This window comes from Ceratocystis lukuohia, assembly GCF_044167205.1.
Source record: "Ceratocystis lukuohia strain C4212 chromosome Unknown Supercontig7_pilon, whole genome shotgun sequence".
NCBI lineage: Eukaryota > Fungi > Ascomycota > Sordariomycetes > Microascales > Ceratocystidaceae > Ceratocystis > Ceratocystis lukuohia.
The window spans coordinates 1,424,457-1,449,038 of NW_027263526.1; the positions used below are offsets into that span (position 1 = coordinate 1,424,457).

General features: G+C 48.5%; 7 protein-coding genes across 7 annotated transcripts; 2 read left to right on the plus strand and 5 right to left on the minus strand.

Annotated features, from left to right (window-relative positions):
* Positions 1–648: 648 nt before the first annotated feature.
* HOO65_070287 (Folylpolyglutamate synthase) lies at positions 649–2,397 on the plus strand (the record flags this gene model as incomplete). The annotated part of the gene is made up of 4 exons (XM_071004988.1): positions 649–786; positions 844–1,892; positions 1,944–2,101; positions 2,159–2,397. 4 exons carry the CDS (start codon positions 649–651, stop codon positions 2,395–2,397), a joined length of 1,584 nt encoding a protein of 527 aa, XP_070857005.1.
* A 117-nt stretch (positions 2,398–2,514) lies between these two features.
* On the minus strand, positions 2,515–6,980 carry HOO65_070288 (Folylpolyglutamate synthase; the record flags this gene model as incomplete). Its single annotated transcript, XM_071004794.1, has 4 exons — positions 2,515–3,933; positions 3,980–4,084; positions 4,652–6,493; positions 6,885–6,980. 4 exons carry the CDS (start codon positions 6,978–6,980, stop codon positions 2,515–2,517), a joined length of 3,462 nt encoding a protein of 1,153 aa, XP_070857006.1.
* A 768-nt stretch (positions 6,981–7,748) lies between these two features.
* Positions 7,749–8,894, minus strand: HOO65_070289 (GTP-binding protein ypt5; the record flags this gene model as incomplete). The annotated part of the gene is made up of 4 exons (XM_071005081.1): positions 7,749–8,099; positions 8,234–8,425; positions 8,493–8,509; positions 8,813–8,894. The coding sequence occupies 4 exons, from the start codon at positions 8,892–8,894 to the stop codon at positions 7,749–7,751; spliced, it is 642 nt and encodes a 213-aa protein (XP_070857007.1).
* Positions 8,895–10,374: 1,480 nt separating this feature from the next.
* HOO65_070290 (Phosphoinositide phosphatase SAC1) lies at positions 10,375–13,722 on the plus strand (the record flags this gene model as incomplete). The annotated part of the gene is made up of 3 exons (XM_071004854.1): positions 10,375–10,600; positions 10,688–12,508; positions 13,172–13,722. 3 exons carry the CDS (start codon positions 10,375–10,377, stop codon positions 13,720–13,722), a joined length of 2,598 nt encoding a protein of 865 aa, XP_070857008.1.
* A 1,251-nt stretch (positions 13,723–14,973) lies between these two features.
* Positions 14,974–15,558, minus strand: HOO65_070291 (uncharacterized protein; the record flags this gene model as incomplete). Its single annotated transcript, XM_071001294.1, has 1 exon — positions 14,974–15,558. The coding sequence occupies one exon, from the start codon at positions 15,556–15,558 to the stop codon at positions 14,974–14,976; it is 585 nt and encodes a 194-aa protein (XP_070857009.1).
* Positions 15,559–19,057: 3,499 nt separating this feature from the next.
* HOO65_070292 (uncharacterized protein) lies at positions 19,058–19,864 on the minus strand (the record flags this gene model as incomplete). The annotated part of the gene is made up of 1 exon (XM_071001295.1): positions 19,058–19,864. The coding sequence occupies one exon, from the start codon at positions 19,862–19,864 to the stop codon at positions 19,058–19,060; it is 807 nt and encodes a 268-aa protein (XP_070857010.1).
* Positions 19,865–22,558: 2,694 nt separating this feature from the next.
* On the minus strand, positions 22,559–23,404 carry HOO65_070293 (uncharacterized protein; the record flags this gene model as incomplete). Its single annotated transcript, XM_071001296.1, has 1 exon — positions 22,559–23,404. The coding sequence occupies one exon, from the start codon at positions 23,402–23,404 to the stop codon at positions 22,559–22,561; it is 846 nt and encodes a 281-aa protein (XP_070857011.1).
* Positions 23,405–24,582: the final 1,178 nt, after the last annotated feature.

Below are 24,582 nucleotides of genomic sequence, written 5' to 3' on the forward strand. Positions count from 1 at the left end.
GCTGTAAATAATCTTGCATTCTTTCTTCATGAGCAAAAAAACTGGTGACTCAACATTTTGTCATACCGGGGAAGTGGCTGTCAAGAATGAACCGCGGAAGTAACCAGTTTGGCTCAGTTGCTTTTTTCTGGCTAGGGGGCTACCTTGTCATGCATGGGCTCTGAAAAAGCTTGGCAGTTTTGTTCTACGAGCATTCTGTGAACGGCGTGATTCTACCAAATGCGTCTGATGTTCTTAACGGCGACAAAATCCCTTAGAGATCAGAAGCAAAAAAAAATTCAGATCTCACCAACCGAAGTCGAATCGGTGACCTTTCGATGGCAAATTTCACAAATTACAGTCGAACGTGATAACCAGCTACACCATGGTGAGTTTCGACAGTGGTTTGCCACTGCGCATGGTTGCCCGAATGAGCGCCGCACAATTAGCCCTTAAAAAGGGAAAGAAAAAGCAGAAAACAAAGAGGCCTGGCTCAAACTCAAGCACCCCCGCAGACGTTAAGCATATTCAATTTCCAGCTCAAGAATCAAATCGCCAACCCTTAATGCACCTGTCTCCCCCCTGCTCTACCCGCGCACGAATGGATGCTTCTCTGTGAAACTATATGAACCCCTCAACTCCTTAGGAACCAAGTCTTTCCTTTCTCCCATGGTCCCCACCTTGAGACTAGGCGGGAACGGAGCTTTAGCTTTGCTAGCAGCCCGAAGCCATACAACCAGTACCAGATGCTCTATCCGAACTTTGACACACACTTCGGTATCAGAGAACCGTGGGCGTAGCTACAATGTAAGCCAGGGCTCTTCTTATAAATGTCCCGACAATAAACTAACTCGTCTGTCTCAGGACGCCATTGAAACCCTCAACTCGCTCCAATCATCAAATGCTGTTGTCGAGGCACGCAAGAAAGCCGGCATCAAGCCAAATCAGGTCTCCATAAAGGACATGCATGGCTATCTTGCGCGGCTAGGACACTCACTTGCTGATCTTAACCGTCTTAATATCGTTCATGTGGCTGGTACTAAGGGGAAGGGGAGTACTTGTGCCTACGTGGATTCGATACTGGCATCCTGGCAACGCGTACATGGCACTCCAAGACGCACAGGTCTGCTGATCTCACCACACCTGATCAGCGTGCGTGAGCGCATTCAGCTAAACTCACAGCCAATTTCCGAAACGTTGTTCACGCACTATTTCTTCGATGTCTGGGAGAAGCTGAGACAACCGGAGACTGAAACCATCCAGATGGGTAGCTCGGCTACTTCAGAGAGGCCAAGTTACGCACGCTACTTGACGTTGATGGCCTATCACATTTTTCTGGAAGAAGGTGTGGATGTGGCGGTGATCGAAACAGGGATTGGTGGAGAGTTTGACTCTACTAACCTGGCATCGAAACCTGCGGCAACGGGCATCTCGATGCTTGGCATCGATCACGTGTTTGTATTAGGCGATACAGTGGAAAAGATTGCATGGCACAAGGCGGGAATTATGAAGACGGGGAGCCCAGCCTTCTCTGTGCCTCAAGTCCCTGCGGCCGAAAAAGTGCTGCAAGATAGAGCACGGGAAAAGGCTGTGGGCCTGCAGTTCGTCGGCCTGGATTCAAGACTTAAAGGCATCGAGATTAAGCCCGATGCAGACTTTCAGAAATCCAACGCCAGTCTGGCCATCAAACTAGCAGAAACTGTCCTCCAGAAGGTAGACCCCGAATTCGCCGTGAAAACAGCTTCTACTACCGCTTTGCCTTCGGAGTTCATCGATGGCTTGCAGTCCATGGTTTGGAAGGGCCGGTGTCAAATTAAGACCGAGGGCAAGGTTACGTGGCACCTTGACGGTGCTCATACAATAGACAGCATCAAAGTATGCTCGCACTGGTTTGCCCAAGAGTGCGGGAAGAAGTAGGTTATTTTCTATCTCGACATGGTAATAGGGCTAACCATAACAACTAGAAGTGTTACGAGCACCAAGGTTCTCATTTTTAACCAGCAAGATCGCAAGGAGGCCGTCGACTTCCTTGACACAATGTACAGAATCATTAGGGATAACAAGGTGCACTTTAGTCACGTAGTATTCTGCACAAATGTCACCAAAGACCCCAAAACAAAAGGTTAGTAGGCTAGTTCACGCTGTCCTGTCAAGCATGCAAGCTAATGAGGTGCCCTAGATCTCGTCAACCATCAAGCCGACACTGAAAACATCCAAGCCCTTACTGTGCAGAACAACCTTGCCTCCAAGTGGCGCCAGATCGATCCAACAGCCTCTATTTCTGTAGCGCCAACGGTGAATGATGCCTTAGACATAGCGCGGGAGTTAACTAGTGGCCTTCGAGACGTGGAGGGTGTGGAGGTTTTGGTCACTGGAAGTTTGCATCTTGTTGGAGCCGTACTATCCACAATGGAGTGAGGGTTTGGGCCATGTGTTGATAATAGTGTGAAACCATGCCACGCCAAGCGCCAATTATGTATATCCAAAATTATCAAATGCTTATATACACCCCTGATATATACCCACTTACGTCTACTAGTCCATGTTATCTAAATCGCCGCGTAAAACACGCAGTGCTGCAGCTACCAAGTATAAGCTTCCCGTTACCAAAACTTTCGGACGCTTCTGGCGGTTAGACATGAGCCTGCTCTGCCAGTAGATTCCTTTAATAGTCTCGAGTACACTGCGACATACAAAAGTCTTGGTCTTGGGCGAGAACTTGGCAAACTCCTCCTTGGCCTTGTTCTGGATCATCAGCGGTCGCTCGCTCTCCTTTCCGTCAGTCACAGGATCTGATTCATTGCGGGAAAAGAAGGCTCGTCGGAAGATCAGTTGGTATGACGTCAGCGCCGCATACTCCATCATCATCGTAGTGATTAGCGGTGCCGAGTCACGCGTCTGCTGGTTGAATACCAGAAATGGCGTATCATCTGGTTCCAGATCTGCTACGAACCAGCGTACCGTCTCACGGATACTGTCCACTGTGTGTGCTCCATCTAGATATAGCTTCAAGCCATCAGGCATTGTGACAACCTCACAGCGTCCACGCAGATATGCATTAGTTAGGCCATCCCGAACCCACTTTGGGTATGCGTCTGGCTTGCGGGCTGAGTCAAACGGCATTTTCAAGTGTGTGCAAGCCGCAGCCAGTGCCAGCATGCGGTTGTTACACTGCACAGGGCCATCAAGCTGCGCACCTGGCATGTCAGACCACGGCGCCAGATGTTTGGTCGGAATGACGGTCAATGGTGTCTTGCGCCATTCAGCGCGCTGATGCAGCACGCGCATCTGGCTAGCATTAGTCACTTGGTTGATAAAAGCCGGTACGCCCTCCTTGAATATGCCCGCTTTGTGCCATGTGATCTCGTCTAATGTCGTGCCCAGGAATTCGGTGTGGTCAATTCCCAGGTGCGTAATTACCGAAGCACTGACAGCCTCTGCAGGGAGGATGTTGGTGGCATCATACTCACCACCAATGCCACACTCTATAACAGCGTCACGCACGCCCTCGCGTATGAATGTGTGAAGAGCCATCAACGTCAGGTAACGAAAGAACATAGGCTTAGTCGCCGGGCCATTGGCATCTGGCACACCATCGCCGGCGTCAATTGATGCCTGACTCAGTCGATCCCAAAGCTCAAACAAGTACTTTGAGAAGAGTTCACGGGAGATAGGCCGGCCATCAATAGCGATTCGCTCACGCACGCTTATTAGGTGCGGACTAGTATAGCGCCCAACAGGGCCACGGCGATTCGGGTTGTTCTGCAGAATAGATGCCGTGTAGGCCGCTGTTGAACCCTTGCCCTTAGTGCCGGCGATGTGCACACACCGGAGATTGTCGGCCAGGTCCTGGGTGGAGTAGCCGGCACGGTGTAACCACTTGTGCATCTCTGGCATGGCCTGTGAATTGAGGTCTGCCGTTGAGCTGGTCATGTGAAACTGCATAGCCAGCGTCTGATTAGATTCAATACTGCTCAGCTTCGTCAGTGCTGCGTCATACGTCCGGTCGTGCACCAGGGTTGTAGCAATACCCCGACGCAGTTGTGGCCAGGGGGAGGATCTGAGGCATCGTAATGACTGATGTGACGATAGAATACGTGCGCGACTAGACACAGCATGGTTCATTATTTGCTGTTGAAATCTTTGCGACTGGCGTGTTATCATTATTCTGGATATTGTGAGACGATCTTTTCAACGGTGATAACCCAGTCTTAGGAGAGCTGAAGCTGTGAAGACCAGCAACACCAAAAAAAAATCATCACGGGTTGCTTACGTCAGCAAAAGGTGGAACGCAGGTTTAAGATGGATAAAAAGTGACCTTGCAGCTGATACATAATAACATGGTCAGAATTCAAGCAAAATACGGTAAAATATTACTTCCATACTCGGCGGATCTTACAGGCCCCGGCTTGCTTAAAAATAAATGTTTGTTTTGCCCCCAATCCGTCTATTGCTATTGCTACTGTACACTTGGAGCTCAAAGGAACCCAGTTTGCTTCAACAACACCTCGCCAGCTCGCCCAATGGGCTCCATCTAATCCTGCTGCTCCAGCCTCAAGCTCTGCAATCTCGCCTCAGTAGAAATGACCTGCAAAAAGAAAGATATCAGTTAGTCGTTCCGTGTCATAAAGAAACAAACAAATCAAAAGCGCAGGGCAAATAATCCACTTACATCCAAAGCTTGCTGCACCTCCAGAACCTTGCGCACCTCGCCAAGCCAGTCGCGACTCAGCATTTTGGCCCAGCCCGAGAGACCGTTGACCTCACGGGCCGCATTGTCTAGGTCGCCCTCCTCGAGGTACGTCTGAGCTCTGGTCAGGATACTCTCGACATCGTCGCCGTCAGCCAGCCCAGACTTCTTGAACATAACCTTGCTCAGCAACACGCTAGACGCGTGACTGGCAACTCCAGCATTTTCAGGCAGCAGCGAAGCCTTGCGCACTTCAGACGCCACGCGACGGAAGCGATCAACCAGTTCGGCCGGAGCCGCAATTCCGCGCTGGTAAGCCGAGGGGTTGATGGAAGCAACGGCAGCATCGACCACAGGGTCCTCAGCGGCAATTTCCTTGAGCGCTACCAGCTCCGACACAAAAGGCTTGGAATGCTGTGTGTTCTCAAGCGACGCACGCACCGCCTCAACAGCCACGTGTAGTTGCTGCGTCTGCAGGTTGCTGTCAACCACGGCGTTCCAGCCGTCAGCTAGCTTCTCTAGACCGCTAACAGCCGCCGATAAGTCACGCAATTTAGCAAGACGGCCATCGCGTTCGGCCTCGACTTGGGCTTTGACCTCCTTGGTGAACTGGCGCTTGAGAATGACGGCCTGCTCCATGAGCTGGGCGTTAAGACGCTCCTGCATGAGTTTCTGCTCACGACCCTGCAACAACTGCACCTTTTCTTCGTAGGCCTTTTGGATACGCTCCATCTCCTGCTCAAACTCCTGGCGCCAGATAATCTCCTGGTTGACCATTACCTGTTCCACTCTCTTGACCATCTCGTCGGCAGCCTTTTCAAACTCAACGACCTTGCCAGACACCTCGGCTGCGGCGTTTTTCTTGGCATCGTTCTTGACACCCTCAATCTTGTTCAGGACATTGTTGACGCCGTCCTTCGCCTTGGCGATGGTCGACCCGTAGCGGCCCTGTGCATTGTCGGCGTTGATAACAACAATTAGGTCGTTGACAATGTGGACCAAGTCCTGCACAATGGGATCCTCGGCGTTTTTCATCTTGAGGAGATCAATCTTGGGGACAGGGGGTATCCGCGAAGGCTCATTGACCTGGGGGGCGACAAACTCGGGCTCCTTCTTGGGAGCGGGGGCAGCTTTCTTGACAACTTCGGCAGATGGCGTAGGTGCAGCCTTGGGCTCAACATTGGCGGGCTTAGGCGCCGCCTTCTTGACCTCTACCTGGGGATCAGCCTTCTTTGTTTCAACAGGACCAGCACTGGTGCGGCGGGCATCCTTGCTATCTGCCACACGCCACGACGCACCACTCTGGGCCGGCACAACCACGGTAGCATCTAACTGCTTGGAATGGCTAAGGGAATCGGTGAAACGCTTGCGGAAGTCCCGATCCTCGAAGTAAAGGACGGCCTGTTCAGCAAAAGGCACGTACTCGGTAAACAGGTCGTGAAAGTCATCGTTGATGCGCGAGTACCATACACCTCCGGCAAAGCCAATCACACCCAGCAGAGCCAGGCGGAAGACAAAGTTGCGCAGGCGGCGCAAGAACCCGGGCTTCTTTGGCGGCTGGGGTGGCGGGGGAGGAGTCGACTTTTCGGTGAGTTTAGAGGCAGTGGAAGCCGGTGGAGGCGTCGAGGCAGACGCAGGCGCAGGCTTAATAGTAGCAGTATGAGAGGTGGTAGCGGCAGTGGTGGTAGTGGCGGGCTTAGCGGTCGGTGTAACCGGAGTCGTCGACGTGACAGCGGCTTGTGCAGCTTTGGCAGCAGCAACCTTGGCAGCAACAGACGAAGCGGCAGGCGTCACAGGCTTGGACGGCTCACTGGCAAAGTAGCGCTGCCACAACAAGATATATAGATTAGCATTAGGACATATCAAGTGGATTTGACTTTTCACAGGTAAACGACGGAATATATGGACGATTGCAGCATCCATGCATCATGTCTCCTAATTGCGGGGAGCAAGGCTGTTTTGTTTAGTTTTGCGGTTGATAGGCTCAAGAATTGGATTAGATCTTTAGGAAGCTTCGTTCATCCGCAAAAAATACCCAAAATACAAGTACAAAAAGGCAGCCCTGCCCGTCCATCAATTGCAGCTAGACAAATACACTAGCCGGCCGTCGCGTCATCACCAATGGGAAGATGTCACGGTCAATTCCTTGTTTAATTCTTTCTTGTCATCCAAAAGGGGAGGGGGGGGGGGGCAGTGGTGTGATTTTGTTTCATACCCGGGCAGTAGGGCCGAGCTGACGCGCAGCAGCACTGGCACCAGCACCAGTACGGCTGTTGAGCACCTTGACGGAGCTGATCGATGACCGCAGCATTGGGTGACAGATTCGAAGGGACACTAGAAGACAGAGAGATGGCAAGGTTGGAGGAGAGAAAGAGAACAAGAGAAAGAAGGTTTTGTGAATTTGGAGAGGAGGAGAATTCAACGACTCAAGACTTAAGGCGGGGGAGGAAGCAGCGGCGGAAATAAAGTCAATTCTGTCCTGGTGAAAGCCTGGAAGTTGTGTCTGTACCGGGACGAGAAATTATCGTCAATTTGCCAGTGGGTAAACATCGGATGAATAGCTTGCATTGGGTTGCACCTGGGTCCATATGTGCCAATGGGTCTCAGATAAATTTATAGGGGATAGTGACGCTGAAGAAAATGAGTTTACAGGGCATAGATACGTAAAAAAAACATGGTCATAAAAGGTTGCTGATTACAATGCATCAAGTCCAAATTGGACGGCCAGGTCGGTCTCAGGGAGGCTAAAGGACTAGGAGCCGCCCTAAACCATTCAACAGGTTACTCTCTCAGAAATGGATAGAGGTGCACTAGAGACGAAAAAGACGCAGGCAACGACACAGCACAAAGATCGATAGATGAAGAAAACGATGGCATAGGAATAAAAAGAAACATTAAACACCCAAGACCTCAATAATATCCAGTCGTGCGTTGTATGGTAGTAGTAGACCAAACAACGAGTAAGAAGAACCAAGAAAAAAGAAAGGAGACGGCAAAATAAAGAGCAGGAACAAAGGCATGAACGGGAGATAACATCAAGGAAAAAAAGGAAGTCGAAAAAAGAGCACATATCCTCATCTTAGCAGGAACAAGGACCAGCCAGGTTAGTGTTTGCGTTTTCACCGGAGACCTTGATGCCTGGTCGGGCAGAGCCAGACCGCATGTGTCTAGGTCCGGCTTGGTCATGGGGAAGCGTCTCTGCTATAGTGCTAAAGATTTCAGCAACGTTTTCGCCTGACTTGGCAGATGTCTCAAAGAACAAGAGGCCAGCTTCCCGGGCGTAGGCCTCGGCATCGGCGGCGGGCACGGCCCGCTTATCCGGCTGTTCCTGGACGAGATCGAGCTTGTTTCCGGCGAGGGCGATGACAATATTTTCGTTGGCTTGTCTCTGAAGTTCTTTGACCCAAGCCTTAGCCTTGTCTAAAGACGCCTATAAAGCGAGAAAGATCAACAGTTAATATGTGGAAACTGATAGGCTGGGAAATGGACAGTAGAGAGCGGAACAGACGAGAAGAAGATTGAGAACAGGGAAAAAAAAAGGATGGAAGTGAAAGAATAACTTACCGCCTGCGTGATGTCATAGACAACTACAGCACAATTAGCATTCCGGTAGTACATAGGAGCAAGTGACTTGTAACGCTCCTGGCCGGCAGTATCCCAAATCTCGAATTTGACAATGTTCTTGTCCTTGGTCTCGACCTTCTGGGTAAGGAAAGCGGCGCCAATTGTAGATTCCCGGAACGAATCAAATTGGTCCTGTTGTGGAAGTTAGTTATATTACGACGATGGGACAAGTTACCAGACGAAAACAGGTGCCGCATACCTTAACAAAGCGTAGGACTATAGACGACTGTTGAAGAGGTAAAGGACGATGTTAGCAAGTGGATACAATAAGACTTGGCCCGGTATTGGGTTGAGTTGAAATGGAGGATATGCAAATCTTGGTTGGGAAGGCTGATAATCGAGGTTGAGGGCCGTAGTCATGGTTTGAGGAGGGGAATACGAAGCAAGAGTAGGCGCCAAAGACACTATAGGTTACAATACCTTTCCAACAGCAGATTCGCCTGTTGGGGACATGGAAACCCAGACGTCAGCATTACGATCATCACTAGCACTGGATCGAAGGTACGTGATTCAACATACCGAGAAGCACAAGCTTGAACTGCAGAGTAGGAGGGTTCAAGCCACCGTGGGCGGGAGGGGCACCAGGACCGCGCGCAGACATGGTAAAAGATGCGACGAAAGACGAAGGCCGAAGGGGAAATAGGCGCTGATCAGCAAAAAGTAAAAGGACTTGGATGGGCCGGCACGGGGCGAAGAAGCGATGAAGATAGCGGCGAGAGTATAACAGCGGATGACGGGTTCAGATGTGGAAGACGGCTGACGAAAGATGGGGATCACTTTTACAGAGGGACCCAGATAGAATCTGTTTCGAGGGCGGAAAAAAAAGCAAGAGGTCGGCGACGACGCAGAAATGTGTTGATAATATTGTTTTTTTTTCTTCTTCTGGGGAATCGGTGTCTTGTCCGCTTAGAAAAAGATAAGAAACAAAAAAAAGGCAAAAAACAAAATAGCCAGAATAAAGCTTGGGCGTTTGAGGTGAGGTAAGTTAATGTGGAGGGCTGGCTTGTAATGGGTAGGATGGAGATAATGGCACGAGATGGGAAGCCAAGCGAGCTACAAGGCAGTATAGATAATCAATTGCAGGCCATGGGGCGGTAAGTACAGTGGGTGGTAGTGCAGTGTTGAATGAGCTGGGCAATTGATAAGGAGAGCACGAAGTTATGGTGCAACAGTTACAGGGAGCACAGCTGCTACAAGCAAAAAGAAAATGGTAGAAACAGGCAGAAATACAGCCAGCAAAGTAGCGAGGCAACGGCCAAAGGTCCAGTGGCTCAGCTTCTTCGTCCTCTAGCCCCTCCAACTCAAACCCAAACTTTGCACTATGATGGCGGCTGTGTTCTGATGCCCTTGTCTACTTGGATTTTAGTTGCGGTTAGCCATGGCTTCCGCTCCACTATCAGCAACCACAAGTCACGTGAGGTTATGTCCCTCGAGTTTGAAACGACATTGCTTTGTTACTTGGCAATTTGGCCTACCCAGCTTTTCCCCAGTAAACTCTAGGCTCCCGAGACGCTAAAGTTGAGGCACAGCAGCCCTTTGATCCCCTGTAGCCTCGCTCACATGTAGTAGACCGTCCCCCTGTAGTCAGCCGTCAAGAGCTTATTTGGCCTCTTGCTTTTGGGCTTTTGGTCATGAATTTCCTTCTTCTCCACCTGAACAGCATCTAGCAACAGCTCAAGCTTCATCGTCATCACTTTTAGTGGTGTGTTTTTCTCCTTTTTATTTCTTTAATTCACATTTTTCGTCACTCCAGCTTGTAGAAATACAAACGCGTCATCTTTTCCTTTGTTCGCCTTTTAAACTCGTCGCTCTCTACTTTTTTTTCTCCTTTTTGTTTCTCTAATTTATCACTCTTTTTTTTTGTTCCTATTGTTTCTCTTTCGCCCTTATTTTCTGCCTCCCATTTGTTGCCGTGCTACCCACAAGTTTAGCTAGGGGCCAGCAAGCCAGAGCTTACATACACCACACAAAACACAACCTTAGCTTAGTTCCCAAAGCTTCATCAAACTTTAGCTCACGTACCCAATACAGATCCAGATCCAGACCCGGACCCGGACCCGGACTCCAACTCTTTTCCAACAATGGCTTCCCTCAGCGCCGCAGCTCTCCCATATCGTGACATCAATGTCCAAATCTCCGACCATTCCTACCTTTTTTCCTCGCCCTCCTCTCCCAATGCCCAGAGTCTCGTCATCGATCGCCCTACAGGCGACATTCGCCTGCAAGAACCCGGCGCTGGTTCGCTATCTCGGGCTACCCAGGTTATGAGCATCGCCGGTATTTTGGGCATGATTCAACTGCGTCTGGGTAGGTCGTCGCTGCTGTGACCCGAGCCGTGAATTATGATATATACAAACGTATTAAAGCTAACCACGTGCTACTTGTGGCTCGCAGACAAGTACATCATCTTCATAACCAAGGCCCAACCTGTGGGACGTCTTAGAGGCCACATGGTCTACAAGATTGCCTCGACTCAGGTCATGCCCATACGCAAACGCCAGATCCACGATCCTGACGAAGACACTTTTCTCACCTTACTCAAAACCTTTTTGGCTAGTGGCGCCATGTATTTCTCCTACTCCGTCGATTTGACCAACTCTTTCCAGCGTCAAGCCCAGAGTAGCCCCGCTCAGCCCATGTGGATGCGCGCCGACGACCGATTTTTCTGGAACAAGTTTGTCTCCTCGGACTTGATCAAGTTTCGCTCGCTAGGTGGCGGTAGCTACCCTGGTCCCCAGGCCGGCATCGATCCGTTCATCCTCCCCGTTATGTACGGCATGCTCGAGATTCGCCCCACAACCTTCAAGCAAACCCCTGTGACCCTGGCCCTCATATCCAGGCGGTCCCGGCACCGCGGCGGCACCCGCTTTTTCACTCGCGGTCTAGACGAGGACGGAAACCCCGCCAACTACAATGAGACTGAGCAGATTGTTATTCTCAACGATGGTAATGGTGCAATGGGCGGGTTTGCCGGCAGCAGCGATATGCAGAGCGGCAAGCTGGGCAACTCGCAGGAGATGCAAGTAATGTCATACGTGCAGATCCGCGGCAGTGTCCCAGCACACTGGGCTGAAGTCAATGATCTAAAGTACACACCCAAGATTCAGCTCACCCGCAGGCTCGAGGCTGCCGTTCCAGCGGCGCAGGCGCACTTAAGCCAGCAGATTAACATCTATGGCGACACGTATCTCATCAACCTTATCAACCAGCAAGGCCGTGAAAAGCAGGTCAAGGACTGGTTTGAGCACATGGTTTCACTGGTCAAGGCTAGCCAGCCAAAGTTGTTTGAGCACTTGCACTATGTCTACTTTGACTTTCACCACGAGACCAAGGGTATGAACATGTCGCGTGCCTATAATCTAGTCGAACGCATGGAAAACATCCTGCCCCATCAGGCCTACTTCCGCGCATCGGACGCCCCGGCTAGTAAGGAGGGTCGTCTGGAAGTGCGCCACCTTCAAAACTCGGTCATGCGCACCAACTGCATGGACTGTCTCGACCGGACCAACGTGGTGCAGAGCATGTTTGCGCGTTACATGCTCAACCGCATCTTTGTCGAGGCTGGTCTGATGGCTTCTGGCTCCAACTTTACCTCGGAGGACCCTGCCTTTGAGGAACTTTTCCGCAACCTATGGGGCGACAATGCTGACGTTGTCTCGGGCACATACTCGGGAACGGGTGCCATGAAGACTGACGTCACACGCACAGGCACCCGCACCAAGGTTGGTGCTCTTCAGGACGGCCGCATTGGTGTGACGCGCTTCTTCTTGAACAACTTTATGGACGGTCCGCGCCAGGACGCATTTGATCTGTTCCTTGGCACGTATCTACCTGGCAGCGCCAACATTGGTTCATCGCTTGTTTTTGCGGACCGACGACCCGTACTGATCCAGGCTGTGCCATATCTGTTTGGCTTTAGCATGGCTATGATCTTCATCGCGTATGTGTCGACGCCGGGGTCGGCTACCATACCCCTGCGGCTCTTCTCCATTGTCTGGTTTTTGGTGTCGGCATGGAGTGCCTTCTTCATCAAGAGCCATGGAAAGCTATATGTCAACTGGCCCAAGCTGCGGCCGCAGCAGTATGTTATAGACGGATACAATGAGCACCTAACCAAGGCCACCAAAGACCCGATACTGGGGCCACATCTCAAGAAATACATGGTGAAACGCGAGCGTGGGCTTAGCATGGCGCAATACACGAGTGCAGAGGAGGGTAAGACGAGAATTGAGTAAGACAAGGAGGGGTAGTGAGAAGAAGGAGCTAGATGTATGTAGCGGTGGTTCGGGTTGCTCCTTTGTGCAGACAATGGGGGCGTGTTATAGAGTTGTTGTTTACTAGTGTTTGTCTCTCATGTGATAAACTGTCTGCTGCCAATTAGTCCATATCTTATACTTTAATTCTTGATTCATAATCTCATTCTGTCGGTTTTTTGACCACTCTTCGATGATGCTCTCTGTCTGATAAAGTGTTGTCTGCTTGGTCGAATAATGAGAGGAGAAAAGCGGGCCCTCGCAGAGAAAATAATTGCTACTGAATCACTAGCTGTTGACTACATAGTAGACTGTTGCATCGAAGCAGGCCGTTGACGCTGCAAAGCAAGCCTGCAAGTCCTCGAATTCCAAGACACACCCTCTCTTCTCTTCTCCTGTACTATCGCCGCACACAACCAACATCACATCTTCTGTCATAGACAATGGGGGCCTCTGATAATGAAGAAAAGTACAGCAAGTTCCACTTCACACGTGTGGGTGTTGCTGCTGTGATCTACAATGCCGAGGGGAAAGTCCTGACTGGAATCCGGCTGAGCAACGGCCAAGGCAACGGCAAGTCCACTGCGCTTCACGGCATAGACGCTGGCTAACTGTCTCTCTTCAGGCACACTACAGTTCCCCGGTGGCCACATGGAGAAGAACGAAACGAATTTCTCATGTGCCCGCCGTGAGGCTAAGGAGGAGACTGGCCTTGACGTGCTTGTCGAATGCCAAGCCTTTTCTACCTCTCCTCTCGAGCCTGGGCCTCGCGCCCCCCCGGATACAAGTAGCCTGGAGGCCACACCGCTGCAGCCCTTCGCCCATATACCTGAGGGCTCAAGTGCTGTGGCCTATCTGCCCGTATCCCTCGACCCAGTCACAACCCCGTGGGAGGCACGCGTGGTCGCAGTGATTAACCAATTTTTCGCTGATGACGGACGTCACTATGTCACGTTGTTCGTGCGCTGTATTGCTCGCGATGAGGCTGCACTACCACGCATTATGGAGCCGGAGAAGTGTGCGGGCTGGGAGTGGCGCTCATGGGAGGAGATTAAAGCATACGAACGTGAGGGCGGGGGGAAGCTTTTTGCACCAATGATTGGGCTGTTGAGACAATATCCTGCGGACCACGATTTGTTTAAACGCCCAGATGAGAAAGAGTGCTTGCTGTTGTAAAATAGGCAGAGCTTTGCATATGTACGTTTATCAGGTATGATCCCATGCGCGACACTTGCAATTATCTCGCGATTTACGAAACTACATTGCTTAGTACCTATCTCGGACAATTTATTTACCGCCCCAGTTCCCCAGGCGCCACACCACTACACATTTCCATCCACATGCGGTTCTAGCCCGCACAATGGCGAATCGTGGAGGCACATGGCTATAATAGCAGTGATGGCTAATAGCGCAAGGACACTGTTGAACTCTTCGATATGGGCGTGAAAGCGTGGGAACGATGGCGTGTCAGCGCGGATGAGTGGCTTGGGGTAGCGCCGCCCAAGCTCAGCGGAAATGGCCTCGGAATTAGTGACATAGTTGTGCTCAGCAAACTGCAGGCTATACTGTGCAAGTTGGGCCGGCGATAGTAGAAATGCTGCAGGGTGTTGGTGGGACTGTGGCAAAGAAAGCAAGGGTTAGAATCAACATGCTGACTTCGAGTGGAGCTTTAATATCACAGCATCCAGCCTACCAAGTATCAGGCGCTATGGCAACACTAACTTTAGCATATAACGAACAGCATACGAACACCGCCTCGTAGCCAATGCCCTTGCAGTTGAGCATAAGCTGATCTGTATATCATATGCATGGCCCGGGCATCTGTCCATGTTTAGCGCATGGCAGTGCGGATTAGACGAAATTCTTCCATGTCACCGACGACCACTTTTTGGGATGGCCTAATGGGGATATAAAAACAAGCTTTTCGGGTATCTTCGCTAGACTGGACCATAAATGACGCTTGAAAGCTTAGAACAAGTGATATAGCGACATAAAGTCCGAAGAAAGCCATGGGTAGTTTGTGTGAATTGCTTATCCCACACCACAATGTCCAAAGAGGAGAAGAAGATTTCAAAGGAGAGGAATTCAGGAATTAAAAAAGTGCAAATTTGGCCGTTCTTAATCGCTTAAACCCTTGCAAATATTTGGTGTCTAGCGCTGACATCGCGGGGAAACATATCACGATACCCGATCTGTCGCGTAGGTAGTCAGTCGTTAGCCAAGAATCACAGTCCCAACATGAACCACAAGTTTTGTTTGCTAAAGATTGAATGTAGTATTATGGTGTGTATTAAAACCCAAGATAGTAGTTGTGGGTGTAGTATCTTAATGATGTAAAGTTCCTCCCTCTTTCATTAGAGCGAGGCAGCAGCGGCTTCGACGTTCTACTCAGTAGTCAAGATCCAATTGGCATACTCGCTAACCACCTTAGCCCTCCACTTCGTCAAATAGAGCTCTCAGTGCATCCCCCTGCTCCTCACCATCAAACTCTGGCTGGGTTTCGGTAGTCGGGGCCTCAATAGAAGTTTCAGGGACGGGAGTCTTATCCTCCTTGAACAGTCTATAACCAAATCCAATACGGTTGACAAAGATGGGCCATTCCCACATTTCCTTGTTCTCAACGCATGTTAACAGGATTTCCCTAATCTCCTTACGTCTGCCGGACATCAAGTCGGAATAGTAAGGAGTGGCGGCAATCTTCTTCCAGTTCTCGTCAGTCGGGTAAAGTCTCAATTCGCTGTCATCGCCGGCGTGAAGGTTCTCACGTATATCAAAGATAATCTCGTCGGTTTTAAAGTCGTGATCAACTTCATAGAACTCCCATTCCAACCTGTGATAACCTGCCGATTTTGAGGGAGGCTCAAAGAGTTCATCTCCTGAGGTCGGATCGTAGACAGTTCCGGAGCCGCCGGAACGCTGCTCAATGTTGTATCCTCTATCACCTAGAACGCCAGCCTGGGTTGACCCAAAAAAGGACGCGGCGAGTGGAAGTATGTAGAGAATAGAGCGCATGGTTGCTAGGTCGAAGACGAATGGTAGCGCAGACAAAGATGATAGTAAGAAATAGTGAGAGTAGCAATAGCTATGATAAGAGTAGCAGCAATCACAGTGAGAGTCAAAGTGCAAAGAAGTGAATGTTGTAGTGATAGAAAACTGGAATGAAGATCTGGTGGAAGTGTGTTGAACTCCAAAGGTTTGGAGCCCAAGAGACTATTTATCTCTTCTCACGATGCATCGACATGCCACCGGCTGTACTCAATGTATACACGTTGCTGGTCATGGCACATATGCGGCTATGCAGCTCATAAGATAAAAGCCAATCGGGTCAACCGTGATCACTGCGAAAGACTAGAAGGAGAATCAGGTCGGGGTTAAGGGATGAGGCCAAAACGTCCAGCCTTATCTCGTCTGATAGTAGCAAAAGATGTCAGGTAGGATGGAAATCCAAGCGGTCGGAGCATACGAACATGTAGCTTGGGCTTACGCCAAGCCAGGTCTTGGCATACCAGCAAGTCTAGATGGCCGATACTCCGGGTTTGTATTAGGAACGGTAAGAAGGCCAAGGGGAACATGGTGTTTAGTGGTAATTGCTACGGTGGAGGATAGGTCCAAGATGTGAATGAGGAGACATGGAACAGGGAAAGCCTCTCATGAAAAGCATAAGAAAGGGCATCGAGAACAGTCGCCTTTGGCAGTTTCATTTTCTTTCCACGCCCCCCCCCCCCCCCCCATCTGATAAAGCCTCCGTACATACCACATACTAGTTCCGTGTTAGATACGTCCTCTGCGCTTGCAATTTCTTGACACCGCTCTTGCATAAAGTTGCACCAAGCTTCAGCAGAAAGGATACCAAAAGAAAAAGCAGCACAGACGTAGAGAGGAGTAAGCAAGAAGGGAGAAACGGAAGGCCAAGCTGTTCTATCAATACATGGTTCCAGTCAAAGAACAAGATGTAAGCGCTTGCCAGTTTTGTGGACGGGCTGTTAAAATCATGCGTCCAGTTTTAGATGACACCGCTTAGATTTCCTGTAAAAACGCCATCAAGCATGCAAGTTGTAAGACGGCGGGCTAAACTGCAGGCAATCTTTCCGAACAAAACAAAAAAGAACCCGGGAAGCCAAGCATCTGACATAATACCGGGGTTACTCATGATTGAGGGACGGATGGTTTGAACATGCGGAGATAAGACAACCTGACACCGGTATCCTGGTCCATGTAGTTAAAACCTGACATCGGTGTGCTGGCCCATGCGGTTGGGACTTGTGAAGATTCTGCATCTATCTGGAATAATTTAGGGTGAATACGCAATGCCTGATGTAGAAGTTATGCAACAAATAGTCCATGTGTCACAGCAAGGGAGACTGTATACCTCGCCGTTGTTGCGCGTTCAAATGCCTCAAGCCCCATATATTAGGCTATCATGTATCTGATGTCACTCCATTGTACCATGCCATGTGTATGCATGCGCTCGCTGATTTTGTATACCTACGACTACCTGCCATCTGCCATGTCCTCGATTAGCCTGCATCATAGCCCCCATTTTTTCATCTTCCCAGTTCACGCAGAGATATATCTCGAGTGATACTTCCCAAGCTTCTTAAATTCCAAAGCTGCAATCTATCCTGAACTAATTGTGTGGCTAGTATGGCGCTTCAAATAGTCAGTGAAAGCCTGGACATCTTTTAGAGGAATATACAAGTTGGAATATAGCTCTTAGACGCAAGCGTGTTGTCATGCTGTCCATACATGGTGATGTATCACTATGATGGTAGACACTGAGTTTGTCTAAATGCGACCTGATGAAGTGCGGCAAAGAGCAGTGCTAATTAATAGAGATGTTAACTATATCACAAGATAATATGGATACTAAGCATGCTCTACCGCTGAGTAACCCTAAAATTAGAGTTTTCCTATTCGCACCATAATAGTTTGCTACTCGCACATGAAAATTTAATGCCCCACTTAACACCAAGTAATTGAACCAATCACATAACCAATCTGACAATAGTCTGGCCAATAAAATAGGCATATAGACTTTTAAAGTGGAACCAAACTTGAGTAAAGAAGCTAAAAATGAATATCACAATCAAGTGAAATCTAAAGCCCATCTTCTAAAGTCTATTAACGATTTAAACTTGTACACTAAAAACTAGATAAATCAGGTGATTTGTACGCTATCTTGGCACTAACTATCAAGTTTCTAAGCAAAAGGAGCGTGTTCGACAAAGTCACACAGCAAATTGGCTTGGCAATATCCCTCGTGAAGTATCATATGCCTGTGGTAATATTCTTGCTAAGCAACACCGCTATATTGCAGGTGTACAGGATTCAGGTCTGCCTACTTGTAAGCCTCTTATACGCTCTTGTGCTGGCATTTGTCGGAAGCAATATGGTTTGCCTGGTGCCCATGAAATTCTAGCAAAAAAAGACAGAAAAGAAGCTATTTTGAAGGACGAAATTGATTCGTATTGGTGGCTAGACGACAAAATCACTGAGGACAACGATATATTCTTGATTCAAGAGCCAGAAGTTGTTCAACGTGGGCGTGGGCGCCCTCGAAACACTGCAACCTTCAGTGAAGATGAAATACGTGTCTTTCCGTCATCTCAGTCTGTCTACGAAGGTCAAACAATCATCCCGTCACCATCCCCTGTTATACAGCCGATTCCAGACCAAAGCTCCCGCCGTACAACTGCTTCAATATGGCGCCAACTCAGTCAATGGGAGTATGGCGATAGCCTTGCGGCGATGGATCAGCAGGATGTGGAGACAATTCAAGGCAAAGGAAAGACGGAAACACGGCAAATGACACTGACGATATCACCAAAGAAGGCACCACAAGAGGTATCACAGGAGACACTGCAGGAGGGACCACAGGAGGCAGAGGGAGGGAAGGAGGCTACATACAACATTCGGCGCAAGAGGCCCAGAGTAGACTTTCTTGAATTGAGGAGGAAAGGGATGTTATAGAGTGGGGCATTAAATTTTCATGTGCGAGTAGGAAACTATTATGGTGCGAATAGGAACACTCTAAAAATTATTGTGTTTAGAAGTAACTATCTAGGGGCACATATTTTTGCCATAACCCTAACAAACAAGCTTGACTGTTAGGGTTGGTTTGCCCATTTCGAAAGCTCTGAATATGAAAACTTTGCTTTTCTCTTCAAGAGATGAGCACTTATTCATAAATTGTAGCCTCTAGCGATCCGACACAGCTCATGACGGCAATTTTGCGTGCTACTGCCGTTGGTGAAAACTATCCCTAAACCAGCTAGGCTGCCATTGAACTAGACCTCCGGCACTAGCGCTAGGTTGCACAAATTAGAAGATGACTTGTTTGTGAAAGAGAACATGTCTTCGGGCAGCTCGTCGGTCAAGGACCATGGGCTTTATTGGAATGATTCGATATCAATGAAGTGTAAAATTACATTGTGTCTAGCAACCTAAAAATCCATTAGGAGTGTTGGAATGATGGCCTACCGGTACAAAACGTTCGCCTCGCCATCTCATCCTAGAACGCATTCTCCTTTGCCTCCTCTTCAGCAGATAGAGCGTCCAATGCAGCTTCCTGCTCTTCCTCATCAGATTCCGGCTTGGTTTCAGTAGCGGAGACCTCAGCAGCAGTTCCAGGGACAGGAGTCTTAGGTTCCAGCGGCCCAAAAGAAAAGAATATACGGTTGACATAGTTGACTTTTTCCCATGGTCTGCCGGAATTTATGCTTCTGATGAGCATTTTCTGGACTGGCTTGTTGATGACTTGCAGCAGGTTTGTGTAGTACTGGGTAGCAGCAACCATATCCCATTCTTTGTCCCCGGGAAGAATTCGAACCTCTTCCAAAGAACCAAGGGTGCGATTCTGACGTATTGAGTCAATGAGCAGGTCGGTTTCGAAGTCTCCTACCACGACTTCAAAGGTCACCCATCTCATCTCATCTGGCTTCATGCCTTCTTTCTCTGCGAGAGCATTGTAAATTTCCGTGAGGCTGAGCTTATTCTCATGATCAGGTTCTTCATCAGTCCAAGCCATATATATGGTGGAAATCTTCAACTTAGGGGAGAAAGCCATCGCATACAAATATGAGAAACCGCCGGTATATGCCGGATGGGAAACTATAAATCTGTTTCTCCAAATATCAACTTTGTAGCCATGGTCCTCCAGAACACCGCTAGCCGCCCGACGGGAGAGGCCAGTCCGACGGAGGTTGTCGGCTTGAGTATAGCCGCTAGATTGAGCAATATCGCCATGACTGGTCAAGTCTCCAGCCTGAACAAGGCCGCAAAGTGACAAGGCGAGGGAAAAGAAGCAGGCGAATTTCATAGTCGCGGTCAGGAAAAGAATATTTGAATAAGAAAGAGTGTGGTGGAGTAAAAAGGTGTGGGCGATAGATGGATATTCAAAGAATCACTACCGGCAAAGTCTTGTGGCGAAAGGCCAGCTATTTATCAGCTTCTTAACCACCTCATAAAGCTATTCTTGAGTTCCGAGCAGCAATTCCCCCATATGGCTCAAGGCTTAACAGAGAATATGGGTAACCTTGTTACGCCGCTACTGTAAAATCGGGCTACCCCATCATCCAGCTATGGCTTATGCACTGGTACCATGACTTTATGGGGTTCCGTGCATACAAGATCGTAAAACTCGGGTATGTTGTATGCGCAGATGTAGGCCTAGCTTGATGCGGGGCCTTGCACTACAGAGTAGGAAAGCCCTGATTGTTTCAACGTTGGTCTATGAGGGATAGATTGTGCTAAAAAGAAGGTATGTTGGTCAACTAGCGAAATATTGATTTTCGCAGGTGCAGATGAAAAAGTTTAAGCTAAACATGCATGTATGATTTGCTCATTGCGTCGTTCAACTAACGCATCTATGAGCGTCTGTTTAGAGAACCAGATAGCTCTTCCCCTGGCAAATGCTTACCCGAATGCTCGGCAAGACGTCCGGATATAGAAGTGCCTACTGCGATTAACAGCATTCGTACATGGGATTGAAGGAATTTCGGGCCAAATAAGCACAGGATTGCACAAGTGCGTACACGCCACAGCCGATTATATGAACCAAGCTTAGGCCTAGCTCAGTCACAGAGTAAAGCACAGAGGTGCTAAAGATCAATGATTTGAACCTTGCATTGATGTAGCGTTAGTTTCGTACCTGAGGCTGCAAAGTCCGTTCCTTTTTGTCCTAGATGTGTTTAGTTTGAAGAGCGTGCATAGGTGCTACGGCTAGCGCTTAGCCTCAACCTGAAAGCCTGTTATTGGATGAAACCAAACTCATCACACAAGGACTCACAAGTTCTAGCCTTTCTATGCCCATATGGCGGATGTTGTAGCTTAAAAAAGAAGCGTTACCTATTGCACATATGTGATCAACATCACTACCTAGGCACTAGCTGATAATCTCAGCAAAGCCATAGTTTACCCCTAGGATACTCGCCCGCCATATCCATGATTTGCGTGATATTAGATCTTAGTTCTTGCTTTCAAAAGGAAAGACTAGTCTTTTCGGTGTAGCGGTTCAATTATGAAAGCCGCCTCCGCTTGCTGTACGTCAAGAATCTGTGCTGAGTAATCAGCATTGCACAAGCGTCGTACAGCCTATGCCTTAGATCATCCCATCCCATCCCCTTTAGCCATTTCCCTTCTCATACGCAACCACCATGTTATGTATTCTCATCAGAAACAGAATACTCTTGCTCTCCTTACCCCCCTTCGTCTCTTTGAATGACCGTTTAATAACACAGTCACTGCTATACTCTTATCTGTCAACTCAACATAAGCCAGCCCTGCATACTTTCCCAAGATTTGTAGAAGACTCTATTTCTACAGTTATAACCCAATTCTCGTACGTATCTAATTTGGTTTAATGCATAGTATGGCGCCCGCAGGGACTAATGAGCCTCTTGCTATTTGATGTCCTGTTGTCTTTAGCTTTTGGCAGCCTTTGCCTACTCCGCCATTAGACCACACTGCAGACCAGGGATTTATTTTATCAGGGTAAGCAGATGCGGGTAGTCCGAAGGCGGGATTTGGGCAAACTTCGATATCCCGCTTTAGATACTCCGCTCCCAATTTTGTACGGCACCTGGCAGTGACGATGCTTAGGCCCTAGACCTGAGCTATGGCCTATAGTTTAGCGATGGCTAGTAATATAGACTTGTATTCATAGAGATCAGAAACTAAAAATTGCGGCCACAAATCAGGGCTAATATTGACGGCTACTTGGTGGCTAGGCCCAAGAGAGCTCGGCATACTATCATAATGGTAGCATAAACTGAGGAGTGAAGGCTTCATACCTCATTTTAACAAATACAACCTGCTCTATCAGGCTGTGATGAGTAAATATATATCTTAATCGGTCTTTGTGGATGTATTCTAATTCTTTTTGAAGCTTTTCTTGCAAAGTAAAGCCCATGCTAATTAGTTCCTATTATATTTTGCACGCGTAGAAAGGTTAACCGATATTATTCTCAATAAGTGGCCAGTGTTTTGCGTGCCAAACTTGTCTCATTTTGCAGGTGATCTCTGTAACGATGCAATTAGCGGCCTTGTAGAAATCTACTTGGTGCAATTCGTCCATCAGTTTTGATCCCTTTTACGTGGCGTTCCGTTGCATTGGCTACAGTTTATTCAGTGATAAATCTAAGAGTAGCTGAAAACATATGCCAACGAAGCAACGACATACGGCAGATTTGACACCAGATTATTGACATAACAGACACGTTATCACATTTGCCCTCTTAGGTTATTGAAATCATGTATCAGTTCGCCATTTGGCCTATTGACCGTGATTTGTAAGCCGATAACAAATATATTGTAAATACGAAACACCGAAGTATATTATATTTACCATGTCCCTTCACTAACTACAACTTGGTCGCGCTGCTTGCTATCCATAGTACTGGATGTTCGCTGCCGGTACTGCTTGAAGTGATAGCTAAACAGTATAGACCTCGTCCACGTTAATTTGCCAAACGCCATTGCCGAATTTCTTCCCCTAAAGCTAGAAAGCTGGGAATTAGACATCACTATCAACATCAGAGATTCGGCTGGCGCACTTGCGGCCTATCTCAGCCTGAAACAAGTCCCTGCTTTCCTCATCCGTAGCAAACAGAGCCTCCAGTGCAGCCTCCTGTTCCTCATCATCAAATTCTGCCTGAACTTCTGCAGCTGAGACCTCAGTAGCAGTTCCTGGAACAGGGGTTTTATTCTCTGGTGGCGCTAAAGAGAATGAAACACGGTTGATGTGGGTGACTTCGCTCAACCAGCCGAAGTGGTCCCTGTTTCTAATGACAATTTTCTGGATCGGCCTGTTGACAACCTGTAGCAGCTTGGCATAGTACTGGGTGGTCGCAATCATATCCCATTCGTCGGCGCCAGGGAGGATTTTAATTTCCTCAAAGGGGCCAAGGTTCCGATCTTTGCGTATTCCAGCAATGAGGCCGTTGGTTTCCTTGTCTGCTAGTTCGACCTCAAAAGTTACCACTCTCATTTCGCCGGGCTCCGTACCTTTTCTTTTTGCCAGGGCGTTGTAGATCTCTGTAAGACTAAGCTTATTCTCATGATCAGGCTCGTCGTCGTTCTTAGTCATGTAAATGGTGGCAGCCTTCTGGTTAGGGTGGAAAGTCATCGCATCCATAAATTCGCAACCCTCTTCATATCCCAAAGAGTAAACGAAAAACACGTCTTGCCAAACTTCAGCTTCGTAACCATGGGCCCCCAGGATATCACCAGTCTGAGGGAGACTGCCGGCCCGACCAACGACATCGGCTTGAATAGTATCACCATCCTCAGCCAAGTCTCCAGCTTGAGCAAGACTGAAAAGTGACAGAGCAAAGGACAGAGAGGAGAATGACAGTATCATAGTCGCAGCCAGGAAAAAAAGAAGTAAGAATGGAAAAGAGTATTGGGTAGGAGTATTGGGGTATTAGCGCCAGGAGGTGAATATCCAAAGACTTGTAACCTCTTGAACTCCATGGTCATAGGTTAGCTATTTAATAACTATTCGACTATCTTCTACGATTATTCGCAGACGTGGAGCGGTGCTTCCCCCGGCCGGTCCAAGGCTTAATCAAGAATACGGTTAGCTTGTAACTCCCTTGCTATAAAAGCGGGCTAAGCCACCCGTCAACTATGACTTATGCGCTGGCGCCACCAACTTCATGGAGTTCCGTGCACACACTCAAGCAAGCAAATATCATGTAACTGAAGGAGATGGGACTAGTGTTTACAGGCTCGGCTTGACGCGAGCTCTTTACGATGGGAATCCGGGAAGCTCTGATTGCTCCAACGCCAAGCCACCAGCCAAGGACCATTCTGGGATAAAGACATGGTGATCAAGTGGTGAAAAACTTGGACCGATGTAAATCAAACAAGTTATAAGTAGACCTATACGGCTTGTCTATTGCAATGACTACAGGACACATTGACGCATGCATGTTTAGTAACATACGCCCCCCTCTAGATCGAATACTCTAAGGCTTTGTCTATAGCATAATGGGTTCGTGGTAGCACCTGGCAGCTTCATTTCTGTTTGTGTACAGGGTTGAAAACATGTTAGCCTAGATAAGCGCGGGATTGGGCAAATCTATACAGACCTCCATCATATGTATGGGCTAAGCCGAAGTCTAGCCTAAGCCCTTAGGAAGCACAGTCACAGCCTAGAGCACGGAGCTGTTTAGAACCAATGGGCTGGGCTCTGCATCACTACTGCGGCGGCAGATGTCGCGGTAGTTTTAGTCTTGTTGACACTTGTGAGGGTGAAGTCCGTTCCTTTTTGTCCTAAACTTTGCTAGTTCAAATAGCACATGTAGGTCTAGCGCTTGGTGCTTAGGCCTACATTGAATGAAATCCAAGCCAAAACAAGAAATAAGGAGTGCTAATTATCCCGGAATGTTTACTTTCCAAAGAACTTTAGTTTAAAAAGGAGCATTACCCACTGTACATTTTATTCAATACTGTAGAGCCACTAGTTGAGAGTTTCCGGCAGAAGTGCAGGTCATCCATCCCATGCTCCTAGGCCATCCAGATCTTGCTTTTGAG